Source organism: Lytechinus variegatus, chromosome 1, assembly GCF_018143015.1.
Source record: "Lytechinus variegatus isolate NC3 chromosome 1, Lvar_3.0, whole genome shotgun sequence".
Taxonomy (NCBI): Eukaryota; Metazoa; Echinodermata; class Echinoidea; order Temnopleuroida; family Toxopneustidae; genus Lytechinus; species Lytechinus variegatus.
The window spans coordinates 90,091,875-90,108,943 of record NC_054740.1 but is presented as its reverse complement, the minus strand read 5'-3'; the positions used below and the strand labels follow the sequence as shown (position 1 = coordinate 90,108,943).

Below are 17,069 nucleotides of genomic sequence, written 5' to 3'. Positions count from 1 at the left end.
ATAAAATAGAATGAAAAAAATGTAGATGAATGAGGGAAGAATGACAACATATACTTCATGGCAAACTTAATTATAATGAAATAAAAAGAGGAAAAAGTAAAAAAGGATGCATGAAAATAACTGGCATGAATAATAATAATACAAGCACAATACAAGTATCACACACTATTTATGTGAGAGAGAGAGAGTGAGAAGAGTGATACGTGACATATTCTCTAAAACTGTAGCATCCTTTAACTTCAAATGGAGGTAGCAGGTCCATTTCAGTAACATCACACACAACCAAAGAAAACTAAACAAATTCCAGGGCATACTACACAATATTTAAAGGCAATTTTTTTTCATATTAAATATTCAAGTCTGCAATGGACAAATACAATTTGCAAACAAAATTGTATATGTTTATATGTAAATTAGATATCATATGATTCTTTTTCTGTTGTAAGTTTGTAACCACATCATAAAATATACTTTGTATTCACTACTTTGTACATACCCGGTACTGTACATGTACACAGTTTACATGAGATTGTACATTACATACAGTGACTGATTTATCCTTTCAAACTATTGTTATAAACATATATAAAAGACAATCAATAAGTATTCAAAAGATTGTACATTATAATCATTATAGTCAGTATTGCATTTCAGCTGCATAAAATCACGATCATGTGCAAATTTATTGTTTATGTCTTCATTTTGTATTTTTCTTTGTTTCCTCTTTGTAAATCAAAGGAAACAGGTGCACATATTTCAGAGAAAATTCTTACATTCCAATTTGAATAGAATTGAAGCATTATGCTTGTTGATTCTAATCAACTTGCAAGAGGGTGGGACTAGACTGTTAAATGTTGAGGTAGCATACGAACAACAAAAAAGAAAAAAATGCAGATGCATAAAAGTAATACTGCCATTTCACTTTCTGTTCTTCAGAGTGGATTATTAATGTTAAACAAATTCTAGTTAAAGCTAAGACAGAGATTCTGTGTTTGTTGTGAATGTAATTATCACCCTCCCCCACATAATAAAAAGGCCAAAAGGTTGTGTACATATTAGGCATCACCTACTACTTGATGACTGTCAGTGTGCCTATCACTTAAAGGGGAATGAAACCTTTGGAATAAGTAGGGTTGTGTCGAAACAGAAAAATCAAAGAGCAAGAACAAAGAATGTTTGAGAAAACTCGGACAAATAATGAGAAAGTTATGAGCATTTCAATATTGCAATCACTAATGCCATGGAGATCCTCCGATTGGCAATGCGACAAGGATGTGTGATGTCACATGTGAACAACTTTCCCTTTGATGGACTATAAAATACCCCCAAAATATTTCTTTTTGCTTTTTCTTATGGTGATACAAACTCTTTATCCATGATGTATTCTTTAAAAATTTGTATTACATGGCCTCATATAGAAAGAACACATGACCTACCGATAGATGTGATAAAAGAGGCATTTTAAGTGAAATATATAGAAAAGTAATGGGGAGAGTTGTTCATAAGTGACATCACACATCTTTGTCGCATTGCCAATGTGAGGATCTCCATAGCAATAGTGATCACAATGTTCAAATGCTCTTAACTTTCTCATTATTTGTCTGATTTTTCTCAAACTTTCATTGATCTGTTTATTTGATTTTTTTATATTTTCACACAAGCTATCTTGTTCCAAAGGTTTCATTCTCCTTTAATAGCTGAACTTAATTGTTTGTTCAAATTTTCCTTTCAGATTATTCAGCTCATTCACTTCTAGTTGCCTTGTAAAGATCTTGTAAATCCACAAGGTCAGTTATGGAAGATTTCCTTTAATACTTTCCTTTTACAAAATGGTGCCTCAAATTATACAATGATTTCACGAACCACCAACAAAGGTTGACCCATGATCAAATTTGTAGTACTGTACACTGGAAAACCCATAAGAATCAAAATATCTGGGCCCCATCTTGCAAAGAGTGACAATTGATCCAATCAATCACAACTACGGAAAACCAGCAACATTAACATCTAAAATACATGCTTCTTCAAAATACTTTTTAAACGTCAAGTCCACCTCAGAAAAATGTTGATTTGAATCAATAGAGAAAAATCAGACAAGCACAATGCTGAAAATTTCATCAAAATCGGATGCAAAATAAAAAAGTTATGACATTTCAAAGTTTCGCTTATTTTCAACAAAATAGTTATATGAACGAGCCAGTTACATCCAAATGAGAGTCGATGATGTCACTCACTCACTATTTCTTTTGTTTTTTAGTGTTTGAATTATACAATATTTCAATTTTTATGAATTTGACGATTAGGACCTCCTTGCCTGAAGCACAAATGTTAAAATAATGGAACTCCACGTGTTCAAGGAGGAATGAAACTTCATTTCACATAACAATGATGAGAAAATAAAAATATTTCATATAATACAATACAAAAGAAAGAGTGAGTGCGTGATGTCATCAACTCTCTCATTTGGATGTAACTGGCTTGTTCATATAACTATTTTGTTGAAAATAAGCGAAACTTTAAAATGTCATAATTTTCTTATTTTACATCTGATTTTGATGAAATTTTCAGTGTTATGATTGTTGATTTTTTCTCTTTTTATCCAAATCAAGTTTTTGTTGGGGTGGACTTGTCCTTTAAGTATGATGTATTGATCTTACATTCACTTGTTTATTGACAATTCAGTGTGCTCCTCTGTTTTTAAAGGACATTGTGCAAACTTCCTAAAGAAAAACAAATGACAGTGATGGATTTAAAAAAACTTGAGTTTGATCTGATCAATTGTAACTCTTTGTAAGAAGGGGTCCAGGTATGTGAGGTGTGAACTAAATGTAGTTCTTGAAGGCACAATGACACAGTGTTCAAATTATCAACCGTTTACTGAGATATCTCTCGGGATATCCAGGTGAGTGGGAAAATACAGTCTGACCGCTTGAGAGAAAAATTCTGTCTCCCATACCCCCCCCCCCCTGTATTTGTTTTGAAAGGGTAGGCAATATTCCACCAAACACCCATTCAGTTTTTTAAATGCAGAGACAATGAACTGCTTCACCACGCACGGCAGTAAGCCCAGACTCGTCCCCAAGAGATTGAGGGCCGTGTGGGCGCTCCGTTCTAAAACAAATTAACCATCCTCTGGTTAACCTTAAGTAACAGGGGACAGAGTATATCCCAGGTGAGATTCAAGCGTTACTATAATAATAAGACTTGAACAAGGATGGTGGAAGATGTTCGCTCTGTAAACACTTTCCTCTTTCTAGCTATTCTTTAAATAATCAACGAGGCCCCGATTACTTAGTCGCCTATTCATTATACACTTATGACATGATACAGGTGCCAAATTCCCCCACAACAATCACTTTATGATATTGACAATAATTGGTGTATTATGCCATCCTAGCCAGAGTTATTTGGCTTAAAAATCTTTGTGATTTCAAACATTTTCAAAGACCTCAGCTGAAGTTATTACAAGTTAAAACCATCAAATTCATGCAACTTGTTACCACAACATGTGAGCACTTCATCTCAGTCATCTTGTAGTGAGGTTGTGAATATAAGTGGTTTCGTGACTTCTAGCTTTTCCTTGGTCCTTTGAAGTTCCTGAGAAAGCTGACTCCACCTCCTCCACTAAAATCCAGAAGAGCCGTGAAGGCACTAACGGGTAAAATACTGGAAGAAGAGGATAGATATATCAATAGAGAAAGGGATAGAGAGAAAGAGATGGACAGAGAGATAGAAAGTGTGATAGCGTTAGAGATGATAATGGTTGAAAGATGGGAAAGTATAATTAGATGGAGGATGACACAGACATAGGCACAAGTATGTGCATTCACATAGGAGACAATAGTGAAAGCAGGAGGAAAAAAACAGGAGAAAAGAAAATAATATCTTTAAGCACGGTAATTCGACAAGGATCACTTTCAAAATAAAAGTATTGTTTAGAAGTGGGAGAGGTTGTGAATACCGGTACATGAATTTTTTTGTTAGATTATAAATTACAAACACAGTTAAACATTATTTTGAGTAAAGTTGGTTATATAGTTGTATATTGCAAATTGTACTGGGTTTCTTACAAAGTCACCCATGTGAAGAAGATTTTGTTCATGCGAATACATGTATCTGAATACAATCCATGTGCATAATCAATGTGGGAAGCTCTCTGCAAAAATCATTGGAGCTTCTTTTTTTTTTAATATATATGTGAAACTTGAATTATTTTTTAAAATTGAAAAGTCACCAGACTATATATATGACAAAAGGTGACTTAGGTCAGTTGGGTGGATGTTTTCATGCAATTCAGACAATACAGACCATTTTTAGATAGATTAAAAAGCAAATTGCTGGCTGATTTAATGACCACTGCTTGTGATTTACAATGTTTAATAGCAGGGATTCATTCAAAACAAACATTAAAATGACTTTTAAATCACAATCCAAAATTCCATGCAAATTATCCTCTATATCATACACCCACATGTTTGCTTTGAAGTCACCACCCTGAGATGTCCTTTTCTAATTTTATAATGTTTTACATATCTGTTCTAAAGGGCAAGTCTACCCCAACAAAAGTTAATTTGTGGTTCAATCAAGCTCTTCTTTACTGTCAAATCTGTACACACTGTAGTATTGTATAATAGTAATTCATACAATAATTTTTATTTTAAAATATTAAATAAAGGAGTAGCACATCATCAACTCCCATATTTCCATAACAACAAATTGTATACTGTTTTGTAAAAAAAAACCAAGTGAAGCTTCAAAATGCCACATCTATTTTATTGATTTTGATGTACATTTTTTCAGAGTGATGCTATCTTGATTTTTGTCTATGGATTCAAATAAACTTACCGGTAGGGGAAGGCGGGGTAAGTTGTGACAGTTTTTTGCTTTTTGCATGTTAGAATTGATATGATTAATAATCATGTCGAAATAAGTACCTTGCCTTGAAATTTAGTTCTTCTGAAATATTTTCCTCCTATAAATAACTTTCTATCCCCACACTGAAAGTCATCGCGACCTTTGAAAAAAAACGTTGTCAAATGGCTCAACTTGCCCCATATATGGGGCAAGTTTGAGCCACCTTCTGGGGTAAGCTGAGCCACAGAAACTATGTACAAAATGTATGAGGGGAGAACCAGCATGTCAATTTTTTGTTGAAAGTCTTTTCGCTTGCTAATTCTCTATAAATACTAACAAAAGAGCAGTCATGTAAATTTGCTCCTTTCAGCCAGCATTTCAATCGATTTTTATGGGTTTTTTTTAAGATACATTACCATAGGAATTACCATGGCTCAACTTGCCCCATGCTGTTTGGCTCAACTTACCCCAGTCCGAACTTAGTGCAATAATTTTGTATCCACACATTTATTATGCATCCATCATATAAAAGACTATGACAAGAATGAAGATCCATACCTGGACTAATGATGTTGTTATCATGTCTTTATTATATTTAAAGACGTGTGTGTTTATAAAGCACTTATCTATTTCACACTCTTTTTTAGTTTTTTGGCTGAAATTCATATTTTTCCCTCTAAAAAACTACTTTTTGTTTCAAAGTTGAAAACAATGTGGTGGGTTTAGGGGTTATGCTATGGGTCATCAATACATGACACCACCACAATGTCTGACTCATTCATTATTGGCCTGGGGCTGGTGGCTCAACTTGCCCCTATGCTCAACTTACCCCGCCTTCCCCTACATGTATTTCTGGGGAGGACTCAACCTTTACAAACTTAATGACAGAGTGGTAGGCCTACATATTTTCAACACTTAACTTACAGTATGTCATTATAAAGTTTGATAAAATATTCTATCAAATCTGTAACATATGAATGTACCATGTGAAATCAAGACTACATGCAACAGTCCATACTGAATGACTCATAGGGATGAGTCTAAATATCCATTCAATTTACATGTAATACAGGAAACTAATCAAAACAAGGATAGGCCCATCATGTGATTTGATCAAATAAAGTACTACATTTCATATGACACAATCTGGTCATGTGACAGAATGTAAGGTAAGTGTTGAGTACATGTACTAAAGGCCACTTGGCTCATAATACCATTTCGATTGCTACTGAATGCAATGCTTGTTCAAGACTATGAGAAACCTGCACAGAATAGCTTTTGAGGTGTTAGTGAGAAGGAATGAAAATAAATGAAGGGTGTAAAATAACAACCCTTACTCAATGTCGGCGGTCATCCAACTATCGTAGCACCAATCAACAGTGCAAACCCATTTCAGAGAAATCAACTTCAAAGTTTACTATTATTTTCACACTTAGTTCCCCAGCCTTACAACATATTCATTGATAGAACAAGTGGAATGCCTCTGGCTGTCTTGCCTGAATTACGTGATTCAATATAGCAGCAGTGCTGACTTTGAGAACAGCTATTTAATTATTCAAAAAAAGAAAACACTCATACAGGTATTTGATAATAAAATACTATGTTTATTGACCCAACATGACCTTTGACCTTGATCATGCGATCTAAGATGTGTGCAAAACAATAATTTATACTTGATTACCCTTTATATATCTAGATGTTTCATGAACTACAAGTGTAGATCCATAAACTTTCTACGTTCTGATGCCAATTAAACTAAAACCCCAACAAGGCCAAAGTTCATTGACCTTTAATGACCTTTGATCTTGGTCATGTGACCTGAAACAAGCACAGGATATTCAGGGATACATGGTTACTCTTACGTCCTAGTGATATCTTATAACCTTGTAAAGTTATGATCAGACAATTCCACAAATACACCAACCCCAACCTTATCAAAATTTGTTGACCCTAAATTACCTTTGACCTTGGTCATGTGATCTGAAACTCGCACAGGATGTTTAGGGATACTTAATTGTTCTTATGTCTAAGTTTCATGAACGAGATCCATAAAATTTCAAAGTTATAATGATAATTCCACAAATACCCCAAACATGGTCAAAGTTCATTGACCCTAAGTGACCTCTGACCTTGGTCATGTGACCTAAAACTTGGGCAGGATCTCCAGTGATACATTATTACCCTTATATGGGTGGCCTTAATATCTAAATGAAAGATGTTCAAACAAAATTTACATGTATATTCAATCAGGTAGTGTATGTACATGGGGGGGGGAAGGCACCTTTTCATCAAATTTAATATGAATGAATCATCATGAAATCGTGTAAAAAACAAAGAGATTGACAAAGAAGAAACTTACGATTTGACTGCTGGTATGTACTGTGCATACCAAGGTACAAATATTCGTTTCTGATTGGTTAGGATTCCTTGAAGTATCATTTTAACAGCTCTCTCTGACTTCAAAGGTGCTGGAAATCTGCATGGTAATATCCAAATTAGAGAACTGATTAATGCCGATCATTATAGTATATTCAAAGGATCTCAGTGTCATGCTAGACCTAGCCTATACCCCCCCTGTTCTCGGATGAATTACAAACATTTCACTAAATTTTCCAAATCAATAGCCCCCCCCACCCCCCGTTATCAAGAGCATTGCGATGTCTTTTTTCTTTCTTCTTTTTATCTTTGCTTGTCAAAAAAAAAGAATTAACTGGAAGATCAAGAATGGTGGAGTATTGTGACCTTTGACCTCTTTTTTTTTGGGGGGGGCTTATGATGTTGTATGCCCCATTCCCTTTAATCCTGGATCCATTCATTTGTTTTCAGACAATTTCATACTTGTTTTTGTAATTCATTCAATTTTGTTACATTTCCTAATGGTCCAGCATCTGACCATTCCCACTGAGATCCATGAGTCATACTAGCATTGAAAGTGAATGAATCATATTTAAAATTTTAGTTCATTTCAGTTCATTTATTTTCCATTAAAAATTCAATCAAAATAAATACATACAAAATTCATAAATAAAAATCGGAAGGACACCAAGAAAAGCATACCTTGCGAAGATGGGATCCTGTATAATAATTTAAAAAACAAATCAGATCTTACATTGTTAAAGTGCAAAGCAGATAAAAAAAACCTCATACACACACAATCACATCACCACACCAACACACGCCCATATGCAGAACATTGAGAAGTTAACAGAGTCAAAGAGTAAGAAAGAAAGGAAGCGATAGTGGGAGAGAAAAAGAAAACGGGTGTGAGTGATCACAAATCAAAAGATCTGAAAAAAGCTGAAGAGTATTGAAAAAGTCTGAAATAGAAAGAGCTCCCATACTTTTTGTACAGTTTTTAGCCAAATACAAGCTGAAATTCAGCTGAAAATCAAAACAAAAAAATCTGAAATCGGATAAAAATCTGAACTCTCACACCCCTGAGAAAAGGAGAGATAGGGAGAAATAAAGAGGTAAGATAGAGATCGAGAAAAGGAATAACAAATATTGTGAATTGAAAAACACAGTGGGGCAAGAGGAAAGATGATTGTCACTGGCTCAGTGGCGTATGCAGGGGGGGGGGATTTCAGGTGTTCAAACCCATCTTTAATTTTTTATACCAAAACCCCCTCCCCTAATAATTCAAACCCCCTAAAAAAATGTTGAAGACCTTTTTTTTTGCTAGTCAAATTTCTTTTGAGTAGGAAATGACTGAAAAATTGTGAAGACCTTTTCTTTGTTGTTGTCAACATATCATTCAACTTGAACCCCCCTTTCAACAATCCTGCCAACACCACCGCACTGGTTTACCCCTTTTTTTTTGAAATATCATAACATTTTTATTTTGTCACAATGATCTTATATCATAATTTCAAAGATTTGGTATTAAACAGTGACTACATGAATCTATAAAAATCAATGAAATAATAGTTTTTGCTCTTATTCTCAGGTTATGATAACTGAATCCTAAGGGTAATCATGTTCTGGAAGGCCAGCTGGAAGAACAGTTCATAAGAGCTGAAGTGGCTACCCTGGATGAATAAGACAACAACACCACCACCACCACCATCATCATCATCATTATCATTCATCATCATCATCATCATTACAGTTGATAGCATCATGTTCATTATTTGTAATTTGCCATGGATGGGTAAAGATCATATCCTTAAAAAATAGCTTGGTTATTTGTTTATAAATGAACATGTTATACACTGAAAGCATATTTAATGGGATATGGACAGAAACCAACAAGAGATTGGATAGAAGGTATTCATGAAACATAAAGACCAGTTTGTTAGTCACTATTTTAAAATGTAGAGTGGATCTGTGGATGTGTACTTTTACATTACAGGTAGCTAGCACATACGTCCGAGACCAAAGGTAAGTCATTTGCAAGTGCCAAAGTTATTTCATTGAATATTCTTTGGCAGACATCTTGGTGTGATCATTATATGGTAATACAATCTATGTTTTCATTTCCAAATATACACGTAAGTGTGAATTTCAGTCCCACCAAATAAATTCTGCCCCTCCCCAATCTGTATAAAGTGAATTTACCTAGATTTGCATTGAGCAAACATGCCTTCCTCCATGTAAGATGGACAGACTAAGGAAAGATGTACACTTGATACTTTCATCTGTTTTAGCTCATAGCCCAATGCCTCTGTAAAGCCAATGATAGCAGACTTGCTGGCGCAGTAGTCAGCGAGGCCATTGACACCGACAAAGCCTGCCAGACTGGCAATGTTGACAACATGACCCTGCTTCCGGTTCAACATGTCAGGGAGAAAAGCTTTGGTGAGCTGAAAAAGGAAAAAAACAAAGTACAAAGATGATAATTTGAAGCACTACATGTATGCTGTACTATTGATGAGGCAGTGGAACACTTTGTTAGATCCTCTTTCAATTACAGTTGGGAATTCATCTGCAGAGCCAAAGAATAAGCAACAACTTACAATTGAAATGATGATTGCAACATGTTGTACACATGGCCATGCGTCTGAACTCGCACCATTTGTGTTATGTCGCCCAAATCTAATGATAGCACATCTATCGGTATAAAAATAGTATTTCAAGTCTTGCATAGACGTACATGTATTTGTTAAAGGAGAAGTCCATCCCAGAAAATAGTTGATTTGAATAAAAAGAGAAAAATCCAAAAAGCATAACGCTGAAAATCAGATGTAAAATAAGAAAGTTATGACATTTTCAAATTTCACTTACCGGTAATTTCACAAAACAATTATATGCACATCCTTTTGTATTTTATTATTTTGTATGAAATATGAATAATTTTTATTGGGTCCTCATTGTCGTGTGACACAAAGTTTTATCCCCCCTGAACATGTGGAATTAACATTGTTTTAACATTCATTCATTTATTGATTCCACTTTTAAAACAAATATCATAATATACGTAACAAATGTGTTCATAAACATAGTGTATCAATGATAAAATTAAGTATCTAACATAAGTATTTAAGCATAAGGTACACTACAAAATGTAAATGTAACATTTTATGGTTAAGTCAAGTATGTCCTTATAGTCAAATCTGTAAAAATTAAAATATTGTATAATTAAAAAAAAGAAATATTGAAGGACAACATCGACTCTCTCATTTGCATATTACAGAGATGTGCATATATAACCATTTTGTGAAAAATAAGCGAAAATTTTTGAATGGCCTAACTTTCTTATTTTACATCCGATTTGATGAAATGTTTAGCATTAAATGCTTGTTTGATTTAAATAAACAATTTTCTGGGATGGACTTGACCTTTATTCTAACACTTAATTTATTCAGTCTCAATCACACAGGTTAAATGGGACCCCCTCCTTCATTTGCTTTGTTTAGCCCTGTCATTTATGTATTCATATAAAATTACAGCAAACATAATTTTTAATTCAAATAACAAAGTAGGCCTACCCTAATAAAGTAGAGTAGTATACACAATTCCATTTATCTTGAGAGTTTTACAACTCGAGCCATGGTCATACCAGTCATTCATCTCCTTAATTACACAAAAAATTGGGTTGATTTGCAATTTTGCTTTGCTAATCCGTAGCTTATCATTATTTGTCATGTATCATTAAGGGTGTGGTTCTATATTGCAAAGCAGGAAATGAAAAGATATCTTGAAGTCTAAGCTCGGTAAGATTACAGACCAACCTGATATCTCACATATTCCATTGGTAATCCAAGGCCCAGACATAATACTGAATTTATTAATGTCAGAATACAGGGTGTATGTTTTAAAAATGGAACAGAACTCCAAGTAAATATTGAGATCTCCATGCAAACCCACATGTATGGCCAAGATTTTTCTTTAATTTAAAAAAAATGACAATTTGAAAAATATATACTTCAGTACCCTCCAACATTCCACAACTCACAAACATTTGGTGAGGCCAATGAACATCTTTTTAATAATAGTAAAGATTTGAACTTCGAATTATTACCATCTAGTGCCCTCTCTCACTCTCAGAAATAATTTTAGTTTTCTTTTTAAAAAATTGCCCTTTATCTGTTTAACAATCATCCAACAACTTTACATGTAGTAAATGGATATCACCAACAATCTATTCAATGCTTGATAAATCAAATGGTAAATTCCATATGCATAATTTCAATAGGGCACCAGATTGAATCTGCCATTAATTTTGAAATTTATCCAATCATTCAATCACATTTCTATTTCATATCCTCCACTGTTTTAGCCTTTCAGGGCATATATATTCTATTAGACTAAGTGCTTCGGTCTCTGTTATGTTGGTTGTTCCACTGAACTCTGTTGGCTCTATTCACAAAAATACAGAGAGCGAAGTTCTAGCTCGATCTGTACAGGGGAATCAATGACCATATGTTTATGCAAATAAGTTCGGAAAATACAGGGAAGTAAAGTTGCGCGACAGCCGAAGTCACTGTTCTTTCCCCTTTTAAATTTATTTTCCCCGTTTTCGGTGCATTTCAGGCCAAAATGGAATAATAATCCTTATTTTGGTACAGTTCTTTTGACATGTACATGTATTTTTATGAAATAAAGACAAAATAGATGGGCCACATTGGGTGGATTTTGCATTGTTAACCCCCTAATGGTGGCTGCACGATAGTTAGCCGTCTGTGTACGTATGTACGAGGAGAAATTTAAAAGAAAAATTAAAAATGTTAAAAACTCAAAACAGACGGCCGGCTGCCAGCTGTCTTAGTGACACTGCACTGATGGACACAATTTAGCAAACTTGAACATTAAATGTTAATTTTAAGTTAAAGTATGACTTTCAAAATGAACATAAATTGATGTACCCAAATATATGCCATGGTATTCACTTCAAAGACCTTCTCTATAGCACTATCTGAACACTGTAGCACTGGTTTTCCACTCAAAGTAGCAGCATTATTTATCAAAATATCAACGTGTCCAATGTCCCGTTTAATTTGCGCAACAACTGAGTATAAGTCTGTTTTTCTACTCAAATCGCAGTAGTATGCATGAGCACTTCTCCCTTTGCTACACAGTTCCTCTGCCAATAATTTATTTCCTTCAATATCTACATCCAGCAAGACAAGCTGAGCACCTCTCCTGGCGAACTCTTGGGCCAGCAGTCGCCCTAGTCCATTTGCTGAGCCGGTGATCAAAACAGTACGTCCATACACATACTTGGGACTGGCAGGAAAGACGAATCGGTAGAAGCTGCAAGCAACATGGTAAATCATGCGACAAAACAGGACTATCAGTTCAATCAGTAATGACAAACAGCGATAAAAATGTCCTAAGGGTAGTGAATTGTCTGAAAGATGTTCTTCCACAGACTGTCTATCGGTTTCGGCCATTTTTACAGCCCTCGCAGTAACAGCGGTATTCAATCCCAATTATCAGCTCGGACGTTTTTGCATGTGATATATGCAAAGATATCCGGCCGGCCGGCTGCGCGAGCTACGAATATAAACAAAACGAACATTAAACGATGTGGGTCACAGTTCAGATGTCATAGGAAATGACCTACTTAAAAAAATGGGACGTTTGCTTCGAAATCAAAATACGATACCCCGATATCCAGCTAAAAAAAAGTACGACATGTTCAAGGGGGGGGGGGGGCACACTTCTGTTCCAACGGCATTTTTACGTTACAAATTTTAATTGAGCCTCTTACTATTGGGGGGGGGGGTGGGGGCGGATCCGCCATGCAGTGCTTGATCTTGCCCCCGGTCCGGAACTCTTTTGCCTGTAATTCCCGACCAAAGTCAAAGCTATTTCTCGTAGCTCAGATATGTTGCCGAATTAGCTTCTGTCCTCATCAGGCCACAGCACACAATTATTTAGCGGTACCCCCCCCCCCCCGAAGGAAAAACCAATAAGACCAGTAAATGTTTTTACTGGTTTCCAGTATATTTTTACTGGGCCAGTTGATCTTTTAGCTGGACCAGTAAAAATCAACTGGAGACCAAGTTCCAACAATTGCATTCCAGTTGAAGCAATTAATACCAGTTAAATTGTTTTTTCATCAAACTGGTGTAACTGGTCCAATAAATGGTTTCTAGTAGATTTTTATTGGTTTCCAGTACAGTATATGTTTACTGGACCAGTTGATTTATAACTGGACCAGTAAAAATCAACTGGAGACCAGTTCAAACAATTGCATTCCAGTTGAAGCAAGGTAGTAAGAACGGTTAAATTGTTTTTCATCCGTTACTGGTCCAATAAAATGACTTTATTTCAAGTCAGATCATTTGACGAATTATATGGAAAATGAATCTTGCAATTCAGAGAAAGTTATTATCGTTATCATCATTGTTATCACCATTCTTAATATAATTATCATAATTATTATGATTATCATTATTGTTGTTATAATTACTTATTACTGTTATCATTGTTATTAATATTGTAATTATTATCAATAATATTATCATAATCATCAAGTATTAACATTATCACTGATAATATTATCATAATTATCAAGTATTGACATTATCATTGAAATAATTATTTCCTTTAATTATCAAAGCAAGATATTTTCCTCTGATATAGTCAACTGATCTAAAGTAATTCATTGTTTGAAATTGAACTGGTCAAGACCAGTGATACCAGTAATTCTGATGATGCTCACGTGGTTTACCTCATTTGCACATTTTTTTTTAAATCAGGATTTAGAATGGAATATCCTTACAATGGTACTCATTGTTGCTTAAAAACTTTCTAAATAAGTGTTTGAACTAATTCACAATGAAAATGTATAATTTCATATATCACATTTAAAATAACAGCAGAAAGATTAATTTACTAACCATCTTTTCCATCACATTTCACTTATACCACGCATGGTATAGTGCGTTTCAGAAAAAAGGTTATCCAAATCTAAAGGGGTGATATTCGAAGCATGTTTAATTTTGTGACATTATTGTGCATGAATGTAAAAGAGAAACTCATCAGCTTTCCATTGATACCTTATTTGTGCCATTTGTGCTATGCATGACCAAATTGATTGATGTTGAAGACAAAAGATGCAGAGACCACTTTTTCCAAGTTTTTGAAAACTTGATGAAAAGGCAGATGCTGATGTAAATACTTTCATATATAGATGTCTGAGCTGGTAAAAATCTTTTGATTGGACCCTTTTTCCACTGGCGTAAATCCCGGGGGGATGGGGGATATATCCCCCCACTTTTCGAGAAGGGGGGATGGCCTGTACAAACATCCCCCCCAGAAATGAAAAAAATATCACAAGAGATAATTGTTTTTTGGTGAAAATTCTTCCTAAAATACCGCTTAACAAATAAAACAATATTATTGGATCATAAAATGCAAATAAAGAGCCAGTTCACCGTTTGCAAACGAAATACTTCTGTCCTTATTATAACATTGAAGAGAAACCCCCGTTTCCTCCAATTCATCAATGTTGGGGTTTTGGGGGAGGGATTAAGATGGAATTTCAAAACATTTTGAAGTAATCTCTAATAAAACCATAAAACCATCATTGGATAAAAAAGATAACAATATCGGAGCGGTATTTGCCATATGGACATACAGTGGCGTAACTACCGGGGGGGCACATCCCCCCCATCGGCTGACCCCCCCAAAAAAGGGGGAAAAGGAGAAATGAGGGAGAAAGGAAGAGAAACGTAGTGGGAAAGAAGAAAATATTATTCACTATAATGTTATATCATAATTATTTATGTTAAATTACATAAGAAACATTTTTATCATAACTTTATGAAACATCATTTGCCCAGGGCCTACGTCTTCATTGTTCCTGGTGCTTGCATTGTCTGTTTAACAAGATATATAATCCTGTTGTACTAAACCATCACGTTTTTAAGTCAATATAAACCAAATATATTTCCTAGCACTTGAGTTATCATAAGTGACATATGCTTCTTTTACATGACTCAAAAAGTGATTGCCCCATGTTAAGGTCTTCGTATATAAACATTTCCTGTTCGTGATTACGTTCGCATTAGTGGATTGGTGAGATATGTCTGCTCTTCATGAATTCCTAAAATCAGTCCTTAAAATGTCCCTTCTTCTGATCTGAATATCAAAAATTTTCAGCTCGCGCTTCGCGCTCGCATCATTTGGTTAATGAAATACATTTATGGTCCTAGTTAATTCCTACAAAGAAACCTGAAAATGCCCCACTTCAGGTCTGAAATACCTAAATTTTCAGCTCGCGCTTCGCGCTCGCAATATTTGATTGGTGAGATGCGTATGATAATCATGATTGTAAAGACTACAAAAAGTGTTTCATGTGTTCAGATGTAATTCTAATAAAATCAGCAAGCGCTTGGCACTCGCATTAGATGACTATGGTGAGATATGCATACTCGAGCTCTTAATGGATTCCTAAAATATATTCCTTAAAATCTCGCTGTATGGGGTCAAAATATACGAAAATTTCAGCTCGCGCTTCGCGCTCGCATTGTTTAGCAAGACAGGTACCTATCATGATTAAATAAATTTGATCATAATATCCCTTTTTAGGAAAAAAAAATCAGCTCGCGCTTCGATCACTCAGTGATTCAAAAAATTTGCTGGTGCCCCCACAACGCCGTGACCCACGGAACGCCAGACAGTGTGGACATATCAATGACAATTCCTTGCATATCTAAAAATATGATTGCAAAAAAATGCCAAAATATTTCAGTCATCCCCCCACCCATCAACACGGATTTACGCCAGTGCCTTTATAGTTTTTCTTCCAAAGGAGTGCTAATAAGTGAATGTACTTAGCGCACCATTGACGAGAAGATCATACCACAGTTGGACCAACATTTTGAGAGACAGTGGTGAGGAGTGTGCAGGCATCTTTGGTGGCTTATAGGACGGCGCTCCTGCCCATCGTTCCAACATCATTCGTGATAGACTCGGACATTGCGTTTTTGCCCTCAACCATGCACCAAGGCCACCAAGAGCGCCTGACCAAACACAGCAAAAACTGTGTTAACCGGTGTACATAGAGGACCACATCAGTTAGTTTACACCGGTGTTAAATTGGTGGTGTTAGTTTTACACCTATAGGTGTTATTACAACACCTTTGGTTGTTATATACATTTACACACTTTGGTGTTATGTTCAATCTCTAGGGTGTAATTTAACGCCTCAGGGTGTGGTCCTCTAGCACCAATTGGTGTCAGTTTTAGCACTACAGTTTTTACAGTGCACGCCCTGTGATTATTTCCTTCAGTGGCGTAGCTAGGATTTTTTCCCGGGGCACTGGGGGTCCTTGCTTTTTCAGGGGGGCACCGGCCATTTTTCCGGTGTGTGTGTATGTGTCCACAAGGGCGGATCCGACTTTCGCCAATAGGGGACGGGGCCCAAAATTATATATTCACCTATATCAGTCACTTGTTAGTTTTATTCTTATAAAACAACATAAACATAAAATAATCTCATAAGCCTTATAAAAAGTGCGAGCGCGAAGCGCGAGCGATTTTTTTTTTTTTTACTTTAATGTATTTTTTCCTGAAATTTAATTTTCTGGGCAATGTTATGTGTGATCCTGAACAAGATTCGTATGTACCCCCAAGCGCGAACAGAAATGTTTATCAACTGTTCTAGCATTATCGAAAAGGGACCTGTTAAGGACTGCTTACAGTTACCCACGAAGACGGTATATATTTCAATAATGCGAGCGCGAAGCGCGAGCAAATTTTTTGACATTCCGACCTTAAAAAAATGGTCATTCTAAGCACTTTTTGTATTAATCAATGTTATA

The 17,069-nt window shown here is 35.4% G+C and overlaps 1 protein-coding gene across 1 annotated transcript; it reads right to left on the bottom strand.

The window, feature by feature from the left end:
* Positions 1-2,571: 2,571 nt before the first annotated feature.
* LOC121428038 (epidermal retinol dehydrogenase 2-like) lies at positions 2,572-12,748 on the bottom strand. The gene is made up of 4 exons (XM_041624615.1): positions 12,159-12,748; positions 9,412-9,656; positions 7,214-7,330; positions 2,572-3,666 (listed from the first exon to the last, which is right to left on the bottom strand). Exons 1-4 carry the CDS (start codon positions 12,684-12,686, stop codon positions 3,570-3,572), a joined length of 987 nt encoding a protein of 328 aa, XP_041480549.1. The 5' UTR covers positions 12,687-12,748; the 3' UTR covers positions 2,572-3,569.
* Positions 12,749-17,069: the final 4,321 nt, after the last annotated feature.

Excerpts from the sequence above, each read along its gene's own strand:
- LOC121428038 (XM_041624615.1), bottom strand. The coding sequence starts at position 12,686 with ATGGCCGAAACCGATAGACAGTCTGTGGAAGAACATCTTTCAGACAAT. Across the intron at positions 9,657-12,158 it reads ATACCATGGCATATATTTGG|CTCACCAAAGCTTTTCTCCC; the intron begins GTACATCAATTT and ends TTCCTTTTTCAG. Across the intron at positions 7,331-9,411 it reads TTTGCTCAATGCAAATCTAG|ATTTCCAGCACCTTTGAAGT; the intron begins GTAAATTCACTT and ends ATTACCATGCAG.